The 20,003-nt window shown below is 49.2% G+C and overlaps 1 protein-coding gene across 2 annotated transcripts in view; it reads left to right on the top strand.

Moving 5' to 3' along the window:
- Nucleotides 1-20,003, top strand: part of LOC135050310 (interferon-induced GTP-binding protein Mx1-like) — a 139,381-nt gene that overhangs the window by 102,043 nt on the left and 17,335 nt on the right. For both annotated transcript variants that reach the window (XM_063956714.1, XM_063956713.1), the window contains exon 11: nt 8,811-8,969. In XM_063956714.1, the coding sequence (XP_063812784.1) occupies nt 8,811-8,969 (159 nt within the window). The remainder of the gene's footprint in view (nt 1-8,810; nt 8,970-20,003) is intronic.

The raw sequence follows: 20,003 nt of genomic DNA, 5'->3' as shown, positions 1-20,003 counted from the left end.
AGGGTCTGATAAATCCCTTATCCAAGTTCTCCTGAATGTACTCTGCCATAGCCTGAGTCTCAGGACGTGACAGGGAGTACAACCTGCTCTTGGGAAGCTTAGCATCCGGCAACAAATCAATGGCACAGTCATAGGGGCGATGGGGAGGTAGTACCTCCGCAACTTTTTTGGAGAACACATCCGCAAAATCTGCATAACATCCTGGCAATCCTGGCAAACTTAGCTGCGAGAGCCTGACTGGAAGGCTCAAGCAACTCCTGAAACAATCACTACCCCAACTAAGAATCTCCCCAGAGACCCAGTTAAATTGAGGGTTATGGGCCCTTAACCAGGGTAACCCCAAAACCAATGGGGCAAAAGAACAGACAGTCACATAGAAAGACAATTTTTCTGAGTGTGTGGCTCCAATAAACAAAGGAATTTGGCTGGTGCAGGAGGTAATTTTACCCTGGGACAATGGTTCCCCGTTTAACCCACAGATTTCAATCTCTGATGCCAAAGGTACTGAGGGAACAGAGTGTTCCAGGGTGAATTGACGGTCCATGAAAACCCCATCGGCCCCACTGTCAACAAAGGCCTCAGTCTTGAAAGTTTGACCGAGGATCTCCAAAGTCACCGGAATGAGAAAAGTCTTTTTGGGAAAATCTGACTTCTGGCCTGACAGGATATTTCCCATCACCCTCAGGCCCTGAAGTTTTCCGGCTTTTCTGGGCATGATACTACAACATGACCTTTATTCCCACAGTACAAACACAAACCCTGCTGTCTCCTCCGCGTCTTCTCACGCGAGAAGAGGCGGGTAGCCCCAATCTGCATAGGCTCCTCAGAATATTCCTCAGAGTCTGAGGTTCCCTTGGGAAAAAATTAAACTGCGGTCTCCCTTTCAAGCCTACGCTCTCTCAGCCGTCTATCCACCCGGATGGATAACTGCATGAGCTGATCTAAGCTATCAGGCGAGGGATATTGTACCAGTTGGTCCTTTATCTGGTCAGAAAGGCCCCTTCGGTACTGGTTTCTCAGGGCTGGGTCATTCCACTGGGTATCATGAGCCAACCTCCGAAACTCCGTACTATAAACCTCAGCTGGCCGTCGCCCTTGCTTTAGGACCGTAATCTGAGCCTCGGCTAAAGCCATCTTGTCAGGGTCATCATACAAAATGCCCAGTGCCGTAAAAAAAGCATCAACACTTTTAAGCGACGGACAGTCAGGCTGCAACCCATATGCCCAGACCTGTGGGTTTCCTTGTAGCAAGGAAATCACCATGCCCACCCGCTGAATCTCCGACCCAGAAGACTGGGGCCTAAGCCTGAAATATAGCTTACAGCTCTCCTTGAAACAAAAGAACTGCGAGCGATCTCCAGAAAAACGATCCGGGAGATTTACTTTCGGCTCCTTAACCCCTAAACTTGCCACTGCTGCTGCGGGAGCTCCACTAGCGGCCTGCGGGGTGTTCATTTTAATGGACATCTCATTAAATTGTCGAGTCAGGACCTGCACCTGATCGACCACCTGTTGCAAAGTATTTTGAGGGGTATGCTCCATATTCCCACAAAATTTCAAGAGGAGTAGGGCTGCTGAATATGTTACGCACACCAGTGCTAACAGGAGTATACCGGTGTATGAACAGAGAGGGAAGCGAAGCAAAACGAACTCACAGACAGTATAACACAACATACACAGGAGGTGATGGAATAACTAATAAACACAAAATGAACGGGGAAGCCCAAAGGCTCAGGAATGCTCAGATGGAATAGAGCGGACAATGAAGCGAGATGTAGTGATTTAACATGTGGAGCACCCGAAATGATGTTGCTAAGAGCAACAGAAAAAACCCCAAAGGGTTACCAACGGGTGTGGGAATAAACTCCTTGGTCAGAGATAGAAATATAGACACAAGGAGAGTATCCACAATCCTAACCCCCACTTGCAGGGCACAGGTTCAGCTTACTGCCACTAAACTGACACCTGGACGCCCTGCACAGTGAGGGAGGATTAAGCAAGCAGGTCTGAGAGTACAGCCGCAAACCTGCTGGGTTCACAGAATAGCAAAAGAACCCCAGCAGGCCTATTCGCAGTAAGCAACAAGTAAATACAAAGTCACACAGTACTAGCTAACTCTCTGGAACTGACTAACAAACAAAGATTCAGCAGCATTTGCCTAGCCTGAGAGGATGGTTTATATAGCAGGTGCTGTCCACGCCCCACTCAGACCTCACAGACTGTGAGCACAAAACCAGCGCCGGATTCCCTGCCGTGCACAGAGCCTGTAACCACTACACAGTAAAAACCCAGACCGGAGTATCAGCTGCGCTCAGGTTACTTCGCTAACACTTGCCTCCCGGTTGCCATGGCAACGTGGCAGCACAGAACAGGAGATCCTAACAGCCCGCTCCCTGCCGGGGATCAGACACCACGATCTCTCATCCCCGGCGGCTGCTGTAGGTCTCAGAGAGGAGGAGCCAGGGTGGAGAGGGGCGGGGAGGAGAGCATCCCCCTCCTCTTCTCATGCTGAAAATCCCCCATTATTCTGGCCGCCCGACTCCGGCATACTTTAATGAGAAGCAGAAGCTGTCGGCGGGTGCGGCAGCACTCCCTTGTAGCAGCGGCGGCCGGTGGTAGTAAGTGTAAGTGTGCCATAGTGGCCGTGCAAGTGTGCTGCCAGATGGTGCGCTCTCAGTGCATTTGCGCTGTGGGCAAGGCACCATTGGCACACATCTAGTTATGGCCCTGAAGCCGCATTTTGCGCATCCACCGCAGACTGGGAATCCTATTCATCACTCACTAAAGACTTGTACAGTATATTGGGGCAATTGAGTGTTTTTATGTTTTTTGTGTGTCTTACTGTTACTATATTTGTTTGTCCATTGCATGTTTGTTGTCCCTATTTCCGTATACCGGTATTAGGATTCACTTTTTAGTAATCACATAAGCAATTTCCCTTTAGGAATTTTTAATCCTATACATCAATTTTTTACAACCTTTAATTTTATTTATTAACCACTCTACACACAACTGTGTCCTAATTAACCAGATATTGTTTTTAATTATCCATAATTTTTCAATAAAGGATAAATTTACATTTTCATAAATACATATCTGCGGGGGATGGGGGATTAGATTTAGGCACCACTGGGGGCGTGATTAGGGTCAGGCACAAAAGGGGAAGGTTAGGGTTAGGCTGCGGGTTAGGGGGTAGGGGAGTTCATAATTTTTAAAACACATGCAACATACATGTGTATACACAACACATACACTATATATATATATATATATATATAGTTACCAATGTCTTTACCAGAAAGAACCAGGCGGCACTCCCAAATTCCAATTCAAGCAGGTGTATTAGAAATTCATGTTTCTAGTTCTTTTCACTTACATATACGTCCTGACGAAAAGGCCTGCGAGCCTTGAAACGTTGACGCCTGTTTATGACACTATGAATTTCTAATACACCTGCTTGAATTGGAATTTGGGAGTGCCGCCTGGTTCTTTCTGGTAAAGACATTGGTAACTATTAATATTTGGGAAGGCACCCCATCAGTATACAGCCTTTATCCTGAGTGCCAAGCTATAGCGCATTATATATATATATATATATATATATATATATATATACACAGCACTGATCCCACCGCCATATCATTAGCCACACACCCGCTGTGCTGGTCACATCCCCTGCAGTGGCACTCAATAGGCCCTTCAGAAATTTCAGCTCCAGGCCCATGAGGACCTTAATCTGGCACTGTATATATATATATATATACATACAAACAGCACTCGGCAAAAGTATTAACAAGAGACGTCTCTAATAGTTTTCAACGTGTCGTAGATATTTAATTCACCTTCGTCAGGACAACAATGGAAGATAAACTGAATATATATATCTTTATAAAGACACCAAAGTGCTTAGGTCACGGCTTCCGTTTCCCACGCCGGTCACGCTGACGTCACAGAGTAGTGCTGGCGAAGCACTGATGACCTCCCTAGCTGCATCCAAATACTGATGCCGCGACCAGCCGGGGCAGGGGGCGTATACTTTAAAGTGTGTGTACCATCACCATAACAACCAGGACTGCAGCAACAGCTTACTTCACATGAATACAATACTGCAACAATGTTAACACAATTACAACCACAGTATGTTACTATAACCGTATGGGAGTCAAAGATCCAACGGCCACCCTATTGAATGACGAGTACAAATTACAGTGGAGCACTAAACAGGGTAAACAATTAGAGATAGCTGGCATAATAGATTTGTTCATTTAACCCATAGATTTATGTCTTTGACACAAACAACATCCTCATCATCAATATCCTAATTAGCATCAGATACACAAATATCCCCATCATCTTATTGCACTTCCCTGCTAGCATCCTCCATTTCTGTCACCAACTTTACTTGTACTGCTCATTCCCCACATGTTCAGAAAGTGCAGAAATGATGGAAGACTACAAGTACAGTCAGGGCTGTTTCTAGACAATTTGGCTCCGAGTGCAAGATTTCAAAATGCACCCCCCCCCCCCCCCCCCCCCCTTGACATAAAAAAATGTCCCCTCCCCCATAGATATATAAAAAAAAATGCAACCGCACGCGCTCCCGACAAGGGTGTGTGGCCTCATTAAAATGGGCGTGGTCTCATCTGATATCATCACGGCCGCCACTAGGGGAAAAAAAAGTCCCCATTTTACACATTAAGCAGGCAAGAGTCCCCATTTTACATATTGCGGCAGGCAAGAGTCCCCATTTTACACATTGCGGCAGGCACATGTCACCATTTTACACATTGCGGCAGGCACGTGTCCCCATTTTACACATTGCGGCAGGCACGTGTCCCCATTTTACACATTGCGGCAGGCAAGAGTCCCCATTTTACACATTACAGCAGGCAAGAGTCCCCATTTTACACAGTACGCAGGCAAGTGTCGTCACGACGCAACCGCGTCATTCCGCGAAACTCCGCCCCCCAAGCAGGAGTACTCGGGAAGACGGAGGAGGTGGAAACAGGGACCAGCAAAGTGCCGCGGCGGGCGCCCCGTGCGGTTGCACGGCTCGTCCGCCGCAAGAAATGGCACTGAGTACAGTGTCAGAAATGTCAGACTCACACATAGCTAACGTGAACACCCCTAGACCTCCTCAGGAATTTGTGAACAAACAGTTTGTTCTTCAGCCTTAGTGTTCTTTTTTGTTGTTGGGGAGGGGGCACTGATTTGTCTGTTTTAAAGGTGACACCTATGCTAGACTCAGAGTGAGAAGGTGTTGCATCATCAAATGAGGTAACAGAAGATGACTGTGTGGCCTTGGCTTCTGTAACAGACATTCCTCTAGTGCATGTAACAGCAGTAGCACTAGCAGGACCATCACTCGCAAACAAAGGCCATGGCCTGAGCCTTCCCTTGCCACTGTGTGTGGTGTATGGCATCAGGGTCATAACTAGGGCTGTGCTGGAGGTGCTTTGCCCACAGCGCATATGCACTGTTGGCAAAAAAAAAACACAATCAGCACCGCGGGGGCCACGCAAAACTATTGCCCACCCTCATTGCTGTCAGCTAGCTGCAGAGTTGCCTGCGGATGGGAGTGCCTGGCTCCTACTCTCTCTGATAATACTTGTAGCTGCAGCTGCACGCCTGCATGCTCCGCCCTCTCCCTCTGTCACTCCCTCACAGCATCTCTTGGGACTCAGGAGAGACGTCTCTCCCAGCCTGCCCCCAGCACACACCCACAGTGCCCTGCGAGGAGCAGCAACGTTCCAGCGGGAGGGAGAGCACACAAGTTGAACTGATCCAGGAGAGGTCCAGCAGGCAGCAGCCATGCAGATCGAACAGCCCATCTCAGCCGCCAGCAGCAGGTGCAGCACTGCATTATAGTACATGTGTACCTGACAGTCACTATATTTCCACCCTGTCCAGGTCAGTGCCCTCAGTCACAGTCTCACGGCGGGGGGAGGGGGGCTTTATCTGGCATAATGTGTATAATGGACCCTACCTGGCGTAATGTGTATAAGGGGCTCTCCCTGGTGCAATGTGTATAAGGGCTCTACCTGGTGCAATGTGTATAGCTAGCTCTGTTAGGCATAATGTGTATATAATGCTCTACCTGGCATAATGTGTATAAGGGTCTCTCCCTGGTGCAATGTGTATAAGGGGCTCTCCCTGGTGCAATGTGTATAAGGGCTCTACCTGGCACAATGTGTATAAGAGGCTCTACCTGGTGTAATGTGCAGAATGTGCTCTACTGGCATAATGTGTATAAGATGCTTTACCTGATGTGATGTGTATAAGGGCTGTACCTGGCGTAATGTGTATATGATGCTCTACTTGGCGTAATGTGTCTAAGATGCTCTAGCTGCAGTAATGTGTATAAGGAGGATTTACCTGGCATAATCTGTATAAGGAGCTCTACCTGGCGTAATGTGTGTAAGGGGTACTACTGTGTGGTGTGATGTGAATTGGTACTATTCTGTGGCCACACTCCTTCCCCATTAAGCCACGCCCCTATATTTTTGCTGCACGCCTTAGGTATGTTATATCCCCATTTTAAAGGGGAAGGGGGTGGCAGGAGGCACTAATTCTCTTTCTGGCACAGGGCACCAAAATGTCTAGTTACAGCTCTGCATGGCATGTTGGCAATTTTACTTTTTTTTGGCAGTAATCGTTCTCTTTATAATTAAAGGTGATGTTTTCTTTTATATTGTGAAATATTTTGATTTCAGGTGCCCTTTCTTAAACTTTGTGTCCCCTGGACCACCTTTAGTAGATGCCAAAGTACTATCATCATGACTGGCAGCAGCCGCAACATTGGTGCTGGTTTGCTGCTCCTGCTCTTCTATTGACTGATCCAATTATTCCTTTTTCTTTTTCAAACTGTGAACAAGGCGCTTCTAGTAATGATGGCACACTGCCATGTAATGTATGTTATTATTTTATAACATGATGCCAGAACATGAACAATGCACACAATTTATTTTTAATTATTTTTACACACACTGCGACTCACAGCACTTCTACTGTAGTAATGACAGTCACAGGCCCCTAATGAATGCTATTTCTTGACAGTTTTTTTTTCTTTTTTTAATATGGTGCCTGCCCTGAACATGCAACACAGTGCTGCAGCCCACCAGTCCCAGTGGTGATTCAGCCCATAGCCCTACACTGACAGTCTGACAGTCACAGCAGTGCTGCACCCCACAGCCCTTCACAGTCTCTCTGACATAGTTACAGTAGTGCTGCACCCCACAGCCCTTCAGTCTTTCTGACATAGTTACAGTAGTGCTACACCCCACAGCCCTTCAGTCTCTCTGACATAGTTACAGTAGTGCTATACCCCACAGCCCTTCAGTCTCTCTGACATAGTTACAGTAGTGCTGCACCCCACAGCCCTTCAGTCTTTCTGACATAGTTACAGTAGTGCTACACCCCACAGCCCTTCAGTCTCTCTGACATAGTTACAGTAGTGCTGCACCCCACAGCCCTTCAGTCTTTCTGACATAGTTACAGTAGTGCTGCACCCCACAGCCCTTCAGTCTCTGACATAGTTACAGTAGTGCTACTTCCCACAGCCCTTCAGTCTCTCTGACATAGTTACAGTAGTGCTGCACCCCACAGCCCTTCAGTCTTTCTGACATAGTTACAGTAGTGCTGCACCCCACAGCCCTTCAGTCTCTCTGACATAGTTACAGTAGTGCTACTTCCCACAGCCCTTCAGTCTCTCTGACATAGTTACAGTAGTGCTACACCCCACAGCCCTTCAGTCTCTCTGACACAGTTACAGTAGTGCTGCACCCCACAGCCCTTCAGTCTTTCTGACATAGTTACAGTAGTGCTGCACCCCACAGCCCTTCAGTCTTTCTGACATAGTTACAGTAGTGCTGCACCCCACAGCCCTCCACAGTCTGTCTTACACAGTTATTATTGATATTTATTACAGTAGTGTTGCACCCCACAGCCATTCACAGTCTGTCTGACATAGTTACAGTAGTGCTGCACCCCACAGCCCTTCACAGTCTGTCTGTTACAGTAGTGCTGCACCCCACAGCCCTTCAGTCTCTCTGACATAGTTACAGTAGTGCTGCACCCCACAGCCCTTCAGTCTTTCTGACATAGTTACAGTAGTGCTGCACCCCACAGCCCTTCAGTCTCTCTGACATAGTTACAGTAGTGCTGCACCCCACAGCCCTCCACAGTCTGTCTTACACAGTTATTATTGATATTTATTACAGTAGTGTTGCACCCCACAGCCATTCACAGTCTCTGACACAGTTACAGTAGTGCTGCACCCCACAGCCCTTCACAGTCTGTCTGTTACAGTAGTGCTGCACCCCACAACCCTCCACAGTCTGTCTTACACAGTTATTATTGATATTTATTACAGTAGTGTTGCACCCCACTGCCATTCACAGTCTGTCTGTTACAGTAGTGCTGCACCCCACAGCCCTCCACAGTCTGTCTGACACAGTTACAGTAGTGCTGCACCCCACAGCCCTTCACAGTCTGTCTTACACAGTTATTATTGATATTTATTACAGTAGTGTTGCACCCCACTGCCATTCGCAGTCTGTCTGACACAGTTACAGTAGTGCTGCACCCCACAGCCCTTCACAGTCTGTCTTACACAGTTATTAATATTTATTACAGTAGTGCTGCACCCCACAGCCCTTCACAGTCTGTCTCACACTACTCAGAAATGCCAAATCCGGGTGGGTTCGGTTTTCTGTGAAGTGAAGTGATAAAAATGTTACTTGAGAAACTGCTAAATGCTAAATATGACATATCATTTCCTTTAACCCTTTTAATCTTATGGTTTATTTTAGTTAACAAAGTGCTAAAATGTGAAATTGATGAATATGAGAAGCTGCATCGTGGGAGGGAACTTCCAGGGTTTATTAACTATAAGACCTTTGAAACAATTGTTAAAGAGAGAATCGGTTACTTGGAAGATCCTGCAATGAAAATGCTAAAAAGTGCAATGGGTGAGTATGTCCTGTCAGTTTTGTGTTTGTGGGTGTAAATCATTTGTGCTAATGAGGAACCTTACCCCCCAACTGCTCTGTATCGCAGAGCCGTAACTAGACATTTTGGTGCCCTGTGCCAGAGAGGGAATTGGACCCCCCCCCCCCCCATTTCTACAATAAGGACATAAGGCGCATGGCTCGTGGGGAAGGGGAATGACAAGATTGAGCACAGAGAAAGCCCATACTATGATGCCCCTTCCCACATTCTATCTATCTATCTATCTATCTATCTATATATATATATATATATATATATCTATATATATCTATATGTGTAAGTGGAGGAAAGGGCGCCTTCTAGTGTCTAATAAAATTATAGGAGGTGTATACCCAGTGTGACTAGGAATAGGACACTACTTATCTGGTATATAAAAGACTTTTCCTTCAGTCATAAGACCAATATAGGTACATGAAAAAGATTAGAACAAAATAACATAGCGCGTACAGTTTTCACGCAGTTTTCATTCCACAAATAAAACCAGTTGTATATAAAAAACTTCGTGGGTATAAGCAAATCCCACAATTTAAAATCCACAGCCAGGGATTTTTTTTACGTTTTTCACAATGTTTAATACAACACATATAGTACACAAAATGGAAGAAATGCAATCATACAGGACAAAAAAGTGTAACAAGCTTATCTATCCATATTGGTAATCGAATACATCCAATTTTCCATAGGTATCCAAAAAGATGGTAAAAATTCAAACGTACAGGAAATAAATATTAAAAAAGGCTTATCTGTCCATAAAAGAAGTTCAGGTACATCAGGTCCAACGCGTTTCGTCAGTAATTAGACTTCATCATGTGTATATATATATATATATATATTTATATATATATACAGAAGGAGCCGCACACATCTAGTGCAGCTCCATCGCATACGAGCACTCCCTGTGTGACTAGGCGATCCGTTCGCCTAGTCACGCCGGGAGCGCACAGAGACACTCCCATTCTAGTGAATGGGGCGCGTGCCCGTCACGGACGTGTGAACGCCCCAGATGCGGCAATAGGCGTGCCCAGGGGCACAGAGGGAGCCACGATTAGCATTTTTAAAACACTGCAAGAAAATGGACTTGGACACAAATCCTCTTTATACCAGATTCATGCACTTAACTTGAGAGCTCATTGTTATTCAGTTACAATACCCTTTATTAAATAACACATTTCAATATACTGCCATACCCAGGATTCAAACCTGTAACCTGTTGACTTCTAATCAAACACCCTACTCATTGAGCCATTTGATCCTGCAAAAAATCTATGAACACTATATAAAGCTACTGGTACTTTGTAAAATAATAATCAGCATTGTAATAGAGCAGATCTATGTAGTGTGCACCCACACAACCAATGTCTTGCAGCCACACACTACATAGATCTGCTCAGCTGTAATACTGATAATTTTTTCACAAAGTACAAGGTAAGCTTCCAATAGATAGAATTCTCTAGATTAGACTTATCTACCTTTCTATGCAAGGGCAGATAGCTCAATGAGTAGAGTTTCTGACTGCAATGCCTCAGCAATGGGTTAGAATCCTGGGTATGTCAGTATCTTGTAATGTAATAAAGGACAGTGTGACTGAATAACAAAGACATCTCAAGTTGAGTTCAAGAATGTTGTTTAGGTATTAGCGACAGAAGGGGTCAGGGTAGGAGACAGGGGCGGCCAGGAGATGCTGGGCTTCAAAAAGGAGGGGGGGACCTGCAAATGAAGGTAATTAAAACAGATAATTGACAAGTGCCACCAACAGCGCCCCCTACCCTGCAGCGCTATGTGCGGTGCCCCCTCCGCACACACCTTGTTGCAGCCCTGCTGTATCGTTTCCACACACTACAGTACATCTACCCATTGCTCTTCATTAGATAAAGCAGCTATACTACTGTACAATGACTTTCTGCCACACCTGTGTTCCTGTTATACCGCAGTTTATGGTGTTGAGAACAAACCCAAAGGTAAATAGGAGAAGCCCTTGGATTTGGCTGGGATGCACCCAACACCAGCAAACACCACACACAGCTGTGGACCTGGACGCAGTTGGCATCCATAGCAGTACAGGCACTTGCAGCAGTGGAGATTAGAAAGGGCAGTGGTGAAACTCCCAAGATCATAATGCAGGGGCTCTGCGCAACAGCCTTGCTGCCTGGATACGGCTCAGCACATTAGACGTGCTGCCTGGATACGGCTCTGCACAACAGCCTTGCTGCCTGGATATGGCTCTGCACATTGGACGTGCTGCCTGGATATGGCTCTGCACATTAGACGTGCTGCCTGGATACAGCTCTGCATATTAGACGTGCTGCCTGGATATGGCTCTGCACATTAGCCTTGCAGTGTGGATACGGCTCTGCACATTAGATGTGCTGCCTGGATACGGCTCAGCACATTAGACGTGCTGCCTGGATACGGCTCTGCGCAACAGCCTTGCTGCCTGGATATGGCTCTGCACATTAGACGTGCTGCCTGGATATGGCTCTGCACATTAGACGTGCTGCCTGGATACAGCTCTGCGCAACAGCCTTGCTGCCTGGATATGGCTCTGCACATTAGACGTGCTGCCTGGATATGGCTCTGCACATTAGACGTGCTGCCTGGATACGGCTCTGCACATTAGACGTGCTGCCTGGATACGGCTCTGCACATTAGACGTGCTGCCTGGATTTGGCTCTGCACATTAGACGTGCTGCCTGGATATGGCTGAGCACATAAGACGTGCTGCCTGGATTTGGCTCTGCACATTAGACGTGCTGCCTGGATATGGCTCTGCACATTAGACATGCTGCCTGGATATGGCTCAGCACATTAGCCGTGCTGCCTGCATATGGCTCTGCACATTAGACGTGCTGCCTGGATACGGCTCTGCACATGAGCCATGCTGCCTGCATATGGCTCTGCACATTAGCCGTGCTGCCTGGATTTGGCTCTGCACATTAGGCGTGCTGCCTGGATTTGGCTCTGCACATTAGGCGTGCTGCCTAGATATGGCTCATACATTAGCCTTGCTGCCTGGATACATCTCTGCACATTAGACGTGCTGCCAGGATATGGCTCTGCACATTAGATGTGCTGCCTGGATACATCTCTGCACATTAGACGTGCTGCCTGGATATGGCTCTGCACATTAGACGTGCTGCCTGGATATGGCTCTGCACATTAGCCTTGCTGCCTGGATACGTCTTCACATTAGACGTGCTGCGTGGATATGGCTCTGCACATTAGATGTGCTGCCTGGATACGGCTCTGCACATTAGATGTGCTGCCTGGATACAGCTCAGCACATTAGCCGTGCTGCCTGGATTTGGCTCTGCACATTAACCGTGCTGCCTGGATATGGCTCTGCACATTAGCCGTGCTGCCTGGATTTGGCTCTGCACATTAACCGTGCTGCCTGGATATGGTGCTGCACATTAGCCTTGCTTCCTGGATATGGCTCTGCACATTAGCCGTGCCGCCTGGATATGGCTCTGCACATTAGATGTGCTGCCTGGATATGGCGCTGCACATTAGCTGTGCTGCCTGGATATGGCTCTGCACATTAGCCGTGCTGCCTGGATACGGCTCGGACATTAGATGTGCTGCCTGGATATGGCGCTACACATTAGCCGTGCTGCCTGGATTTGGCTCTGCACATTAGCCGTGCTGCCTGGATACGGCTCTGCACATTAGACGTGCTGCCTGGATACGGCTCTGCACAACTGCCTTGCTGCCTGGATATGGCTCTGCACATTGGACGTGCTGCCTGGATATGGCTCTGCACATTAGACGTGCTGCCTGGATACAGCTCTGCATATTAGACGTGCTGCCTGGATATGGCTCTGCACATTAGCCTTGCAGTGTGGATACGGCTCTGCACATTAGATGTGCTGCCTGGATACGGCTCAGCACATTAGACGTGCTGCCTGGATACGGCTCTGCGCAACAGCCTTGCTGCCTGGATATGGCTCTGCACATTAGACGTGCTGCCTGGATATGGCTCTGCACATTAGACGTGCTGCCTGGATACAGCTCTGCGCAACAGCCTTGCTGCCTGGATATGGCTCTGCACATTAGACGTGCTGCCTGGATATGGCTCTGCACATTAGACGTGCTGCCTGGATACGGCTCTGCACATTAGACGTGCTGCCTGGATACGGCTCTGCACATTAGACGTGCTGCCTGGATTTGGCTCTGCACATTAGACGTGCTGCCTGGATATGGCTGAGCACATAAGACGTGCTGCCTGGATTTGGCTCTGCACATTAGACGTGCTGCCTGGATATGGCTCTGCACATTAGACATGCTGCCTGGATATGGCTCAGCACATTAGCCGTGCTGCCTGCATATGGCTCTGCACATTAGTCGTGCTGCCTGGATACGGCTCTGCACATGAGCCATGCTGCCTGCATATGGCTCTGCACATTAGCCGTGCTGCCTGGATTTGGCTCTGCACATTAGGCGTGCTGCCTGGATTTGGCTCTGCACATTAGGCGTGCTGCCTAGATATGGCTCATACATTAGCCTTGCTGCCTGGATACATCTCTGCACATTAGACGTGCTGCCTGGATATGGCTCTGCACATTAGATGTGCTGCCTGGATACATCTCTGCACATTAGACGTGCTGCCTGGATATGGCTCTGCACATTAGACGTGCTGCCTGGATATGGCTCTGCACATTAGCCTTGCTGCCTGGATACGTCTTCACATTAGACGTGCTGCGTGGATATGGCTCTGCACATTAGATGTGCTGCCTGGATACGGCTCTGCACATTAGATGTGCTGCCTGGATACAGCTCAGCACATTAGCCGTGCTGCCTGGATTTGGCTCTGCACATTAACCGTGCTGCCTGGATATGGCTCTGCACATTAGCCGTGCTGCCTGGATTTGGCTCTGCACATTAACCGTGCTGCCTGGATATGGTGCTGCACATTAGCCTTGCTTCCTGGATATGGCTCTGCACATTAGCCGTGCCGCCTGGATATGGCTCTGCACATTAGATGTGCTGCCTGGATATGGCGCTGCACATTAGCTGTGCTGCCTGGATATGGCTCTGCACATTAGCCGTGCTGCCTGGATACGGCTCGGACATTAGATGTGCTGCCTGGATATGGCGCTACACATTAGCCGTGCTGCCTGGATTTGGCTCTGCACATTAGCCGTGCTGCCTGGATACGGCTCTGCACATTAGCCGTGCTGCCTGGATACGGCTCTGCACATTAGCCGTGCTGCCTGGAAACTTCTCTGCACATTAGCCTTGATGCCTCAATATGGCTCTGGACATGGGGGGTCATTCCGAGTTGATCGCTAGCTGCCGTTGTTCGCAGCGCAGCGATCAGGCTAAAAATCAGCATTTCTGCGCATGCGTATGCACCGCAATGCCCACGCGCGATGTACGGGTACAAAGTCCATTGTGGTTTTACACAGAGTCTAGCGAAGCTTTTACTCGCATGGCACGACGCATGGAAGATTGGCATGAAGTGGGCGTTTCTCGGTGTTAACCGACCGTTTTCAGGGAGTGCTTAGAAAAACGCAGGCGTGGCTGGGCGTTCGCTGGGTGGGTGTGTGACGTCAAAAGCCGTCCCTCCATCATTAGAATCAATGCACAGGAAAAGTAGCTACAGGGCTGCTCTTGTTTTGCACAAAATGATTTTGCAGGCGCTCTGCTGCTCAAGCGATTGCACTTCTGCTAAGCGAAAATACACTCCCCGGTGGGCGGCGTCAATGCGTTTGCAATGCTGCTAAAAGTAGCTAGCGAGCGATCAACTCGGAATGACCCCCCATGTGCACTGCAGGTGGGACAGATGTAACATGTGCAGAGAGAGTTAGATTTGGGTGGGTTATATTGTTTCTATGCAGGGTAAATACTGGCTGCTTTATTTTTACACTGCAATTTAGATTTCAGATTGAACACACCCCACTTAAATCTAACTCTCTCTGCACATGTTACATCTGCTCCACCTGCAGTGCACATGGGCCCTCATTTCGAGTCGTTCGCTCGGTAAATTTCTTCGCATCGCAATGAATTTCCGCTTAGTGCGCATGCGCAATATCCGCACTGCGACTGCGCCAAGTAATTTTACAATGAAGATAGTATTTTTACTCACGGCTTTTTCTTCGCTCCGGCGATCGTAGTGTGATTGACAGGAAATGGGTGTTACTGGGCGGAAACAGGCCGTTTTATGGGTGTGTGGGAAAAAACGCTACCGTTTCTGGGAAAAACGCGGGAGTGGCTGGGGAAACGGAGGAGTGTCTGGGCGAACGCTGGGTGTGTTTGTGACGTCAAACCAGGAACGACAAGCACTGAACTGATCGCAGATGCGAGTAAGTCTGGAGCTACTCAGAAACTGCTACGAGGTGTGTAATCGCAATATTGCAAATACATCGTTCGCAATTTTAAGATGCTAAGATTCACTCCCAGTAGGCGGCGGCTTAGCGTGTGCAATACTGCTAAAATCGCCTTGCGAGCGAACAACTCGGAATGAGGGCCATGGTTTTGCCGAACTGCTAACAAATTTGCTGCTGCGATCAGATCTAAATTAGGCCCATGGCTGTTATCCTCTTGATCTGTGAAGTACTTGCTATTAACTTTCCTTATTAATACCCTTTCACACCACAAAAATAACCCAGTATCGGCCCGGGTTATTGTCGGGTCAACACGGGGTCGCTCTGCGGTGTGAAAGGGGCTATGGAGGAACTCCCGGGTCGTCTGACACGTTCATTCAAATACCGGGTCAGGTGCAGCGTGAACGTAACCACCCCTAATGCCGGCTCTGTCCCCGCCCCTGGGTGGCAATTTGTCCCACGCATGAAGGACCCCCGGGAAGGACCTGGCATTGCAATGTGAAAGCGGTATTATTTGGGTGGGTTTGTGGAGAGTTAGGGGTCTATGTACTAATCCCTGGATGGAGGTAAGGTGCACGGAGATAAAGTCCCAACCAACCAGCTCCTGTCATTTGTCAATCGCGGCCTGTGACATGGCAGGTACAGTAGTTGTTTGATTGGCTGGTACTTTATCTCCATCCAGGATTTAGTAAATAGACCCCTAAAATACCTGCTGCTTTATACAATAAATCTGGGATTTCTAGTCCTGTAATTGAATAAACATTGATGGTCACTCAGTGTGGGTTGTCAGCGTTTTCCCGTCACGTTTGGCTTTAGTAAGTCTGTGTATAACAAAACTGGCAGAAATGCATAAAGATGCCAGAAAGTCAAATATGACACTTAGGGGGGATTTCAGTTGCCGGCATAGGGAGCAAATTGCTGTTAAAATTTAGCGTGCCACTAAGAATCAGTCAGGAGACTGACAGCGGGATCCCAATGACCAGAATCCTGACACACCCCTAATCCTAACCCACTGTTCCCGCTGCCTAACCATAAAACCCCCCCTCCCCAACCTTCCGCAGACTATCCCATTACATCCCCCGTCTGCAGCCTAATCCTAACCTCCCCTCCTGCAGCCTAATCCCAACCTCCCCCTCCTGCAGCCTAATCCTAACTTCCTCCTCCTGCAGCCTAATCCCAACCTCCCCCTCCTGCAGCCTAATCCCAACCTCCCCCTCCTGCAGCCTAATCCTAACTTCCTCCTCCTGCAGCCTAATCCCAACCTCTCCCTCCTGCAGCCTAATCCCAACCTCCCCCTCCTGCAGCCTAATCCTAATTTCCTCCTCCTGCAGCCTAATCCCAATCTCCCCCCTTCTGCAGCCTAATCCTAACTTCCTCCTCCTGCAGCCTAATCCTAACCTCCCCCTTCTGTAGCCTAATCCAAACCTCCCCCCCCTGCAGCCTAATCCTAACCTCCCCCTCCTGCAGCCTAATCCTAACCTCCCCCTCCTGCAGCCTAATCCTAACCTCCCCCTCCTGCAGCCTAATCCTAACTTCCTCCTCCTGCAGCCTAATCCTAACCTCCCCCTCCTGCAGCCTAATCCTAACCTCCCCCTCCTGCAGCCTAATCCTATCCTCCCCTCCTGCAGCCTAATCCTATCCTCCCCCTCCTGCAGCCTAATTCTAACCTCCCCTCCTGCAGCCTAATCCTAACTTCCTCCTCCTGCAGCCTAATCCTAACCGTCTCCTTCTGCAGCCTAATCCTAACCTCCCCCTCCTGCAGCCTAACGCTAACCTCCCTCTCCTGCAGCCTAATCCTAACTTCCTCCTCCTGCAGCCTAATCCTAACCTCCCTCTCCTGCAGCCTAATCCTAACCTCCCCTCCTGCAGCCTAATCCTAACCTCCCTCTCCTGCAGCCTAATCCTAACCTCCCCCTCCTGCAGCCTAATCCTAACTTCCTCCTCCTGCAGCCTAATCCTAACCTCCCCTCCTGCAGCCTAACGCTAACCTCCCTCTCCTGCAGCCTAATCCTAACCTCCCCTCCTGCAGCCTAACGCTAACCCCCCCCCCTCCTGCAGCCTAATCCTATCCTCCCTCTCCTGCAGCCTAATCCTATCCTCCCCTCCTGCAGCCTAACGCTAACCTCCCCCTCCTGCAGCCTAATCCTATCCTCCCTCTCCTGCAGCCTAATCCTATCCTCCCTCTCCTGCAGCCTAATCCTAACATTCGTCAGCCTAATCCTAACCTCCCTCTCCTGTAGCCTAATCCTAACCTCCCTCTCCTGCAGCCTAATCCTAACATTCGTCAACCTAATCCTAACCTCCCTCTCCTGTAGCCTAATCCTAACCTCCCTCTCCTGCAGCCTAATCCTAACATTCGTCAGCCTAATCCTAACCTCCCTCTTCTGTAGCCTAATCCTAACCTCACTCTCCTGCAGCCTAATCCTAACATTCGTCAGCCTAATCCTAACCTCCCTCTCCTGCAGCCTAATCCTAACCTCCCTCTCCTGCAGCCTAATCCTAACATTCGTCAGCCTAATCCTAACCTCCCTCTCCTGTAGCCTAATCCTACCCTCCCCCTCCTGCAGCCTAACCGTAACCTCCCCTCCTGCAGCCTAACCCTAACCTCCCCCTCCTGCAGCCTAATCCTAACCTCCCTCTCCTGTAGCCTAATCCTAACCTCCCTCTCCTGCAGCCTAATCCTAACATTCGTCAGCCTAATCCTAACCTCCCCCTTCTGCAGCCTAATCCTAACCTTCCAAAGACTAATCCTAACCTCCCCCTTCTGCAGACTAATCCTAACCTCCCCCTCCTGCAGCCTAATCCTAACCTCCCCCTCCTGCAGCCTAATCCTAACCTCCCCTCCTGCAGCCTAATCCTAACCTCCCCCTTCTGCAGACTAATCCTAACCTCCCCCCTCCTGCAGCCTAATCCTAACCTCCCCCTCCTGTAGCCTAATCCTAACCTTCGTCAGACTAATCCTAACCTTCGTCAGACTAATCCTAACCTCCCCCTCCTGTAGCCTAATCCTATCCTCCCTCTCCTGCAGCCTAATCCTATCCTCCCTCTCCTGCAGCCTAATCCTAACATTCATCAGCCTAATCCTAACCTCCCTCTCCTGTAGCCTAATCCTAACCTCCCTCTCCTGCAGCCTAATCCTAACATTCGTCAGCCTAATCCTAACCTCCCTCTCCTGTAGCCTAATCCTAACCTCCCTCTCCTGCAGCCTAATCCTAACATTCGTCAGCCTAATCCTAACCTCCCTCTCCTGTAGCCTAATCCTAACCTCCCTCTCCTGCAGCCTAATCCTAACATTCGTCAGCCTAATCCTAACCTCCCCCTCCTGCAGCCTAATCCTAACCTCCCTCTCCTGCAGCCTAATCCTAACATTCGTCAGCCTAATCCTAACCTCCCTCTCCTGTAGCCTAATCCTACCCTCCCCCTCCTGCAGCCTAACCGTAACCTCCCCTCCTGCAGCCTAACCCTAACCTCCCCCTCCTGCAGCCTAATCCTAACCTCCCTCTCCTGTAGCCTAATCCTAACCTCCCTCTCCTGCAGCCTAATCCTAACATTCGTCAGCCTAATCCTAACCTCCCCCTTCTGCAGCCTAATCCTAACCTTCCAAAGACTAATCCTAACCTCCCCCTTCTGCAGACTAATCCTAACCTCCCCCTCCTGCAGCCTAATCCTAACCTCCCCCTCCTGCAGCCTAATCCTAACCTCCCCTCCTGCAGCCTAATCCTAACCTCCCCCTTCTGCAGACTAATCCTAACCTCCCCCCTCCTGCAGCCTAATCCTAACCTCCCCCTCCTGTAGCCTAATCCTAACCTTCGTCAGCCTAATCCTAACCTCCCCCTCCTGTAGCCTAATCCTAACCTCCCTCTCCTGCAGCCTAATCCTAACCTTCGTCAGCCTAATCCTAACCTCCCCCTTCTGCAGCCTAATCCTAACCTTCCAAAGACTAATCCTAACCTCCCCCTTCTGCAGACTAATCCTAACCTCCCCCTCCTGCAGCCTAATCCTAACCTCCCCCTCCTGCAGCCTAATCCTAACCTCCCCCTCCTGAAGACTAACCCTAACCTCCCCCTCCTGAAGACTAACCCTAACCTTCCACAGCCTAATCCTAACCTCCCCCTTCTGTAGCCTAATCCTAACCTCCCCCTTCTGTAGCCTAATCCTAACCTCCCCCTTCTGTAGCCTAATCCCAACCTCCCCCATCGCTGTTGAAAGGTAAAGCTAATCCTAACCTCCTCCTTCTTTAGCCTAACCCTAACCTCCCTCACCCCGGAGTCCTAACCCTAACTCTCCCGCTAGTCCTAACCCCAACCCCGATACTTACAGCCGGGCATAGGTGTACACACAGAGGGGGGGGGGGGGGGCGAGGGGGAAGCTTGTGTGCACAGACACACCCTGTGGCGGGCACCCCCCACACTCCAGGCCCGTCGCTGTTTAAAGGTAAATCATAGCCCCATTGGCTTGCTCAGCTGCCCAGCAGTAGTGATGCTCCTGAGGTCACTTCCCCCTATGCTGCTCGTCTCAGGGACATTGAAGATCCGCCCTTGTAGGAGTGGGGAACCACATCACCACACACTCTGGGTTGTCCATTAACGGGGACCTTGGAGCCGTCTCTCCGCCTCCACCACACAGATGCTGGGACTCAGCAACAGGGACAAGGTTGCCACTTCTCTCTCT

This window comes from Pseudophryne corroboree, chromosome 2 (genome assembly GCF_028390025.1).
Source record: "Pseudophryne corroboree isolate aPseCor3 chromosome 2, aPseCor3.hap2, whole genome shotgun sequence".
Classification (NCBI taxonomy): domain Eukaryota; kingdom Metazoa; phylum Chordata; class Amphibia; order Anura; family Myobatrachidae; genus Pseudophryne; species Pseudophryne corroboree.
The sequence above is the reverse complement of the archived record's forward strand: the minus strand, read 5'-3'. Positions and strand labels throughout refer to the sequence as shown.